This window comes from Lolium rigidum, chromosome 3 (genome assembly GCF_022539505.1).
Source record: "Lolium rigidum isolate FL_2022 chromosome 3, APGP_CSIRO_Lrig_0.1, whole genome shotgun sequence".
Classification (NCBI taxonomy): domain Eukaryota; kingdom Viridiplantae; phylum Streptophyta; class Magnoliopsida; order Poales; family Poaceae; genus Lolium; species Lolium rigidum.
Genome location: NC_061510.1, coordinates 21,108,078 through 21,116,355, shown reverse-complemented (window position 1 = coordinate 21,116,355; position 8,278 = coordinate 21,108,078). Strand labels below are relative to the sequence as shown.

The 8,278-nt window shown below is 46.6% G+C and overlaps 1 protein-coding gene across 1 annotated transcript; it reads right to left on the bottom strand.

Moving 5' to 3' along the window:
* Positions 1-2,636: 2,636 nt before the first annotated feature.
* LOC124694477 lies at positions 2,637-4,449 on the bottom strand. The gene is made up of 4 exons (XM_047227462.1): positions 4,184-4,449; positions 3,801-4,074; positions 3,053-3,703; positions 2,637-2,960 (listed from the first exon to the last, which is right to left on the bottom strand). Exons 1-4 carry the CDS (start codon positions 4,447-4,449, stop codon positions 2,637-2,639), a joined length of 1,515 nt encoding a protein of 504 aa, XP_047083418.1.
* Positions 4,450-8,278: the final 3,829 nt, after the last annotated feature.

Below are 8,278 nucleotides of genomic sequence, written 5' to 3'. Positions count from 1 at the left end.
GTCGACAAGCTTGATATGTTGAGAACTGTTACATATTATTATTATTTCTATCTATGTATGACCAAAGTATGAGACATATTTCTATAATTTCGCTTAATTATTCAACAAGTACTTCAAAATAAGATACATCAACATGCAAAAAATTCAACATCAAATTAAGTTACTACCGAAATGAAGATACATCGGCACTGCCAACACCACAACTTGAAATAAACACTACGAGTAACATTATAAGCTTCACCTTGTTCCCTTCTTCTTGCTCTTCGATGATGAATTAGCCTTGCCCTTCTTACTCGGTGGCATAAAATCGTCGTCCGAGTCAATGCAAGCTGATGCAGCACTTTTTCCCTTGAAATATTCATTGCTCTTAGCCAGATTCCTCGGCGTGAAGACTTCTTCGTCATCCTCCGTCGAGGAAGCCCATGTATATGGATACCTTAGAAATTTTTCTTGTTCCTTCTCATTCTTCGGTTTCTTCTTCTCAAACCTTGCTTGCAACCTAAGTAGCTCTTGTCGTAATTCCACCGGAGTTCGGCCAGGCATACCTGCGTGCTTAGAAAAAAGCTTGCCTACCTCAACGAGGAGGGTCACATTCGTGACCAGATCTTCGACATTGTCTATGTTATTGGCACTCATAACTGAAGTAGCAGAGGAGATAAGAGGAGCAGCCATACGTGCAGTAAAACTACGATCTCCCCGAGGAGCCATCTTGTGGAGACTTCGATTGTGTACAACAAATGAATGCCCGGGGAGGGGTTTTATAGCACGCGGCTAAGAGAAAAGGCGGGAAATCTTGGCGGGAATTCATGGCGCGAAATTTTGGCGGAAAAAAATAAGGCGGGAACTTTAGGCGGGAAAATTTACGCGCGAACTTTTTCCGGGAAATCAACATTTATTATTAATACATCTGCCAAAATAAAGTTAGAAATATAACTTAAATTAAAATACGGCTAATCACTACAACGGAATTTAAGATACAACGCGAAAATAAAACAGAAATTAAAATACGTAGTTACTACAACAAATCACTCTATTTGCCCTGCGTCCAGCGTGGCCATTTTCCAGTCTTGTCGCCGCGTTCTTCTGCTGCCTGCGCCTCAGCAGCCCTTTCTCTTAATCTCTTCCTTTCCGCTTCACGGGACTCCCTGCGCACCTCTTCCTCTGCATACCTACGTGCGGCCTCATCATCCATCCGCTTCTGATTTACCTCGCGATTTCGAGCTTGCTCTGCCCTTAATTTTTGTATTTGTCTCTCTCTTTCTGCTTTATCATTAGCAATAGCCTTTTCGAAACGCTCCTCCTCATGGAACATTGCCCATGCACGCCTCTGTTTTTCCTCCACCTCACGGCGCGCCCAATCCGGCTGCTCCTGGTCTATCCAGTGAAACCAGTTGCAAAGGGGCGGGGGAGACTGCAACAAAAATAATACGGTTAATAAACAAAAATTAATGAAACATACCGCAGGCCTCCAGAATTTTTAATCATGCTTTTAGAACATACCGCAGGCCTCGAGGATGATGAACTTGTTCGTGCGGGTGGATCATGATCGTAATAAGCGCACATGAAATATTTCATGCCGAACTTATCAGAAAAATCCACCACCTCCTTCACCTTCGCAAGGCGGCCGCACCAACACCTCTCTGCTGTAACCCCAGGTGGCAAGCTTGCATTCTTCCCCTTCATCGGCCTAAAATCCTGGTCGGAGCATGGCACACTCATGCTGGCTAAGGTATAACGACTTATCACTTGTGTACCAAAGAATATCGATGGCTGTTTTTATAGAGAACTGGACAGATCGAGCGGGAGAATTAGGCGGGAAATTACCGCAATCAGCGAAGCAATCATCAAAAGCGAAGCAATCAGCAAAAATATTCGTGGGTATCAGTGCGCACGCACAACGAGGCGCAGGCCTGCCGGCCTTGTCTCCTGGCCTGGGAACTTGCCGCCACGGCTGGTGGAGGCAGCCGCCACGTCAGCGTGCCGCCGGACCCTGTGGCGGCAGGGCCCACCTGGCGTCGACGGCGCAAACGGCGCGAACGGACGGCGGCCTGGGACGGACGTGCCGCCACACGCGACGGCGGCAGGGCCTGCCACCACAGCCGGCGGTGGCACCCGCCACGTGTCGCCTGGCTAGCGTGCCGCCGTGGTACTTTTGCCATTTACACTCATAGGTGGTCCTTTTTGCCATTTCACTGGGGCAGGTGGTCCTTTTTGCCAAAAATTCCCCTTTGCCAAGGTTTCCTTTTGTTAGTGGTTTAGGTGGTTTTTCGTTCTTTGTCTTGTGTGTGTCTTTGCTGGTTACATCTTTGCTTCAGAATGTTTATAAATCAGAATTTACACTACACAAGTTTTATTTTGCACATTTCGTTATTGTAGATATCCAAGATTGCTTCAGAATGAAGATTGCGCCATTACTTAAATTATATATATAAAAATAAAAATTGGACAGATATGTCTTCCATCTCCCATTCAAAGTAGAAACGCCACGAAGGAGTTCTAACACTCAGACACGATTGTTTTTAGGCACCGCACCACCTTGATGGATAGAAAGGAACCTAAAGCAATTACCACAAGAACTAGTGAACAACAGCGCAAAACAATACTATTGTCAGGCTTCATCCAAACCGGTTGTAGAGTCAAGCAGACTTGTAGAACTCGCAGCCAATGGTACATTCTCTGACAAGGCCACATTCGGCAACCGTGCAGGAGTCTTTCAGATATCTGCTACCGTAGACCAATTCGTGGCGACATCCCGCTGGAATGGTCACCTTTTCCTTGATCTTGCTCTTGACGGAGGCAATGGTGTCTGATCTCGTAATTTCTACGGTTATGGTCTTGCACGTGGGGATCCTGGCAAAGATCTGCATCTTCTGCAGGGAGGAGTGTTTCTCCAGCCTATGGATGAACACATCGGTCAGCACCGTCTTTGAGGTAAGCATGGCTCGCAGCAGCGCAACGGCCTGCAAGAACAATGGAGATCATTGACAAAAAGAAACTCAGCAACCTCTATTTCCCAATTATTTTGTTCTCTCTAATTGACAAGCTACCTTACCTCCTGCTTCCCGATGGCAATGTCCATCTCCAGGACCATAGCCTTGTTTCTCCCAAACCAATGTTTCATCACAGTAATGGCAGAGGCCTGATGTATAAATAGGTTATCGCCTACGACATACCTCCCATACTCAACAAGGTCAGGATGGCAGCAATAGCGTGCCAGATCTGGCACCATATCCTTCCGACACCGACAATCTAGTGCCTTACACATGGCTTTGCTCGAAACATCAAACGGCATAACGCTTGCATCCAGCAACTTCATCTTGGGGAAACCACCGGTTAAGCAGCCAGCGTCGTCAAGATCAGAGACGCTTCTATAGAGATTGTCCAAGCAGCGGCCAAGATGGCAAGTGCCAGCCCCCGTGTTCTTGATAACAGAGCTCAACGGGTGAATCGTGAAACCGAGGAGCAGGTCAACGAAGTCATGGCTGCATTCAGCATACATGACCTTCTTTTCACGGGTGTCGTAGAAAATCTTGAGCTTGCTTTCCGGTAAAGAACCTGCAGAGTCTCGATCGGACACAAAATTCTTCAGACTGATGCCCGGTTTGACAGTGGCATGAGCAGCATTATAATTTGATTCCTTAGGCAGAAATGCATCGGTCAACATGGTATCTGATGAAAGGGAGGCGTTCAACATAGCTACAACCTAAACAAGTCCATAACTCTAAGTCAGCAGTGAGAAATGATCCCAATCTATGTAGGAGGTTATACGGAGTTGTATACACTACTACTGATCTTCTTACCTGCTCCCATTCAACCAACTGTTCGACCACCTCGAAGGTATGGCCGGTTCCATCAGAATTGAACGCCTGCGGCATGGACTGCATGCTGCTGGTGGATGCCGGCTTGATTGTGCAGTCATCACTGATCACATACCGTTGTTTCTCACCCACAAACGTCTCTTTTCTGCCTACTTGCTCGTAGACATGCAAAAGTCTGTCAAAGACTAGCGAACACTTGCAGGACATGGGAAAGAAGCTGCTGCGTGGAATGAGAGTTGATTTGCAGTTGCAAAGCCTGGCAATTTGATCAAGCGAAACTTAGAGCAAAATAGATTATGTCTAAACAGAAAATTGACTAGTTCCTTTCACTACAAAAAGAGGACAGATGAGGTATTTGTACATACGGGAATTCATCGGAGTGAGCAGGCGTGAGAAGCGTGCCACAGCAGGCCTCAACCTTCAGCAGCCTAATGTCACTGAGGCTGTCGACGCTGTCGCCGAGGTTGCAGAGGCATCCCCGCGATGATGCATCTGCCGGGAGGAGCTGGACGGCAGAGAGCGGGATCGTTAGGAAGGCGAGGAGGACGTCGACGAAGTCGGAGCCTGCGTCGGCGAACAGCACGCGGTTCCACGACATGTCCACGGCGAGGTTGATCTTGATCGGGGCCATAGGTACGTGCAGAGTGCAGTCTACCAGTTCAGATGATGTCCAAGAGACGGGTTCTCAAGTGATGTGTTTAAGTAGCTGTAGCAATCACGCATGGGATCTTTGGGAATATCAAGCGATTAAACTGTCGACCGCCTTGGGAATTCAGAGACGTATAAATGCATGGTGGTCGCGGAACCCGAAGAGGCCAAAGTAAAAACTCTTGGGACCCTACAGCCGTCGAGTTCCGCGACATACCGTCACGTATTCCTTAATATCTCGATTTTTCCCTTCAACATAAATCAGCTAAAGGCGGGCGTGTCACCGACCTCGGCTATGGCCGCCATCAAGATCAAGCTCGTTGTGGACAGGTCGCGGAACCGCGTCTTGTTCGCCGATACCGGCTCCGACTTCGTCGACGTTCTGCTCACCTTCCTGACGCTTCCCCTCTACTCCCTTCAACTCAGCGCCGGCGCGTCCTCGCCGGGTTGCATCTCCAACCTCTGCGCGCGACAGCGTCGACCGCCTCCGCCAAGCCGAACTGCTGAAGGTTGAGGCCTGCCATGGCATACTTCTCAGGCCTACGCACAGGGATGAATTTGGGTCTGTTTTTCTTCCCTCTTAATCCTGTAAAACCTAGAATTGCTTCAATTTGTAAGATTGATCTTGCTATCTATCTGTTGGTTATATGCATGAGAACCTTTTTATACGCGCGCAGGTACAACAGTTCATGCTGCCCATGGTGTACCCCGTTTGCGGAGAAACATCTGAATCCACAGGGAGAAAACGATAGTTGCAGGTGCTGGGAGGTACTCATGGCTAGGCTGGTGCATGTGTACCACGAAACAACACGAAAAGAGGTCTTCTCCAACTGGAAAGAAAGGTTCGTCATCAGCGACGTTTGGGTGATCAAACAGGCGTCGACGAGCTCTGTGGTGTCTTTTCTTCAAGAGCTTGATGGAGACGGTATCAGAGACAGCTACGAGGAGGTGGAGGTGGACGTGGGATGGACTGAGGTAAACTAAATTCTTTTGTTCATTATCAAAGTTGTCTGAAATTTCCCAAAGTAGTATACTGAACTAAGCTTATAAATTACTCCTTCTGAAGCTATGCAACTTTAGTGAAATATTTGTGGACTACTAGCTGAGTACTAGGTTTTTTGTAATGGTGAAGTGATTTTGACTTTTTGAGATGAGGATGGTTGAATCGATGTTGGTAAAGCCTTAGAAGTGGCACTAAAAAAAACTAGGCAACTGATTAAACGAAACCCCAACTGTATTTGCTTGGCCAGAATCCTCAACTGAGTACGTACCAGCCATATCTTTACTATTAAATTGAAATAGGTGGCTGCCTGGTGTCACACATGGGCTTTGGGCTATCTCTTCGGTTCATATTATTTTCTTAACCCGAAGTCACCTTAGCCCACATAAAATCGATGATCGAGACATCCGTTCAAAAATATTTTCCTGCCACCGCGAGGCCCAGAGCGTGTAGTATCCATGGCGCAAGGGATTTGAAATAAAGAACATGGAAAGAAATTAGTACGTGACCACGGTTCTACTCAAACTCCGAATAGTGAACCGTATTCTAACGAAACTCATCTACTCATCTTGGTGATGCGTCCCTGCAGCTGTTACTTAATTTTTCTTCTCCGTATCTAATACGAACTGCATCCATGAAATAAATGACTTTCCACATGAATTAGCCCTGTCTTTTTCTAACGAGTAATTAGCTATCATTTTCCTAAAACTTACTTTTGGATCCGTACGGAAAAGAGATGCACTTTTCAATCGCGTGTATTTGATTGTCCGATCTGTTTTCTGCCAACATGTGCGCGTGTTCGCGTGATCAGGACTGAGCTGGTAAAATCCGGGAAACTATGAAATCCTAGAATGAACCCTATCTCACAACAAGTTGAACTAATTAACAAGATAATGCGTATTTGATACTTGCTCATGATTACCTAGATCTTAATTTCTGAAAAACTATAAAGGCATGCAATTATCCTTTAAACTCTATGGTTGGTGGCACACATAGAAAAGATTTCTGGGGCGTACAGATTACTCCCTCCAATTCGGAAAGAGTGTCGGAATGAAGATTTTGCAGATCAACCCATGAGCTTTTTCTTTATCAACCCATCGTGATGGCCACCGCACGGATGGAGGCCTAGGGCCGAGCCGTTTCTAGGGCATGCAATGAGAGAGCGGGGGTGGGGGATGGGGAGGAACTGGCCTGCCGCATTGGTGCGGGAGCCTTGGTGGCGGCGGAGCATGGGCAGCGAGCGACAACACTCTTCATGTCCGGCCGCATCGCAACTTGTTGAAGATTCACATGAGGCTTGGGTGGAGGTCCGGTCTATACTGGCTTCGACGTGAACGAGTGGGACATCTTCTTCCGGCCGGTAGCATCGCAACTTGCTGCAGATGCACGGGAGGGCGTCCATGGAGGTCTGAGCTCTCCTGCCTTCGACGGGAACATGTTGGGGGCGCCGCTTGTGGAGGGATTGGGGACGAGAAAGGCCGGGGCAGGTGGAACAGGGATGGGGATAAGTTTCGGACGGGGTAGGTGCATGCGGTGCGGCTAGGTCACGGGATTAGAATTTTTCTGATTTCAAGAGGGCTTAATTGTGAAACGTTAGTTTTATTAGCCATTTTACATTTTTTCCGGATCAGAGGAAGTAGATAAAACGAATTGTAAGGCGCAAGCGTAGGTTTAACATTCCTTCCGTCCATAGAAGGATGTCTAATATTTACCTAAATTTTGATATATCTATGCACTAAAGAGTATCTACATACACTTAAATTTACACAAACTGATATCCTTTTATGGACACATGTAATATTTGCGGCTCTGTGCGGCCGCACCAGCCTCACTCATGTCCGCTCGGCCCTACACATGATATACACGCAAAGAAAAAAAATGTGCATATGATAAAGCTGTTCATCCTCGTCCATATGACTAACGTAGTATGTACATATGAGCAAATTTAAAATAATGAATATTGCTCATCAATATCACATGGAAAATTCATATACTCTTAGTAGGATGCCGAGAAATAGTTAGCAATTTTGTGAAATACAAAAGCATATGGGTATGCCCATGTGGTAGTGTTTCAAACCATATTAGGTCGTTTCTGTAAAATTACCTTTAGCACAAACATGTACACAAAATACACCATACATAATTTATTTATTGGCTCGTGACAATGCACGGGTATTTAACTACTATCATTTATGGTCTGCATTCTTTGCATAAATTTCAGGTGCTTTCCTTGCTCAAGGCATGTATTTCGTCCACCACCATATTCACTGATGTGTTTCTTGCAAAAGGAACTGATGGGGTTGTTAGCCCAACTTTAGCAGAAAGATCATTGCTTAAGATCAAGAAGCCTCAATATCAGGAAACCGGTGAACCTACAAGCTCTGAATCTCCTGCAAGTATCCCCATCAAGCTTTTCTATGACAAGAGGGACAGGAAGGTCTTGTATGCAGAGTGCAAGCACGAGTTCGTGGACTTGCTCCTTAGCTTCCTGACCTACCCAATAGGATGCATCGTCAAGAACCTGGCTGGCACCTCTCATCTGCGCACAAGCTTCAACAATCTTTACAGAAGCGCTGCCAGTCTTGACGCAGCTGGATTCTTGACAGGACGTAGCTTTGGGGGCAAAAAGACGCTGCTGGATCCAAGCACTGCCCCATTCAAGATGCGAAGGGATTGTTCTGAACGAGAGGTTCCAGAGTGGTACTATCTATGCCGGATGCCAGGTTGCTACTGCGGGAAGGATAAAAGATCATGCCATTCTTTTGACCCTGAGTTCGTGTGTGATCACACCTATGTTGTTGACGATGATCTA

Excerpts from the sequence above, each read along its gene's own strand:
- LOC124694477 (XM_047227462.1), bottom strand. The coding sequence starts at position 4,449 with ATGGCCCCGATCAAGATCAACCTCGCCGTGGACATGTCGTGGAACCGC. Across the intron at positions 3,704-3,800 it reads AGTTGGTTGAATGGGAGCAG|GTTGTAGCTATGTTGAACGC; the intron begins GTAAGAAGATCA and ends GGACTTGTTTAG. Across the intron at positions 2,961-3,052 it reads TTGCCATCGGGAAGCAGGAG|GCCGTTGCGCTGCTGCGAGC; the intron begins GTAAGGTAGCTT and ends TTGTTCTTGCAG.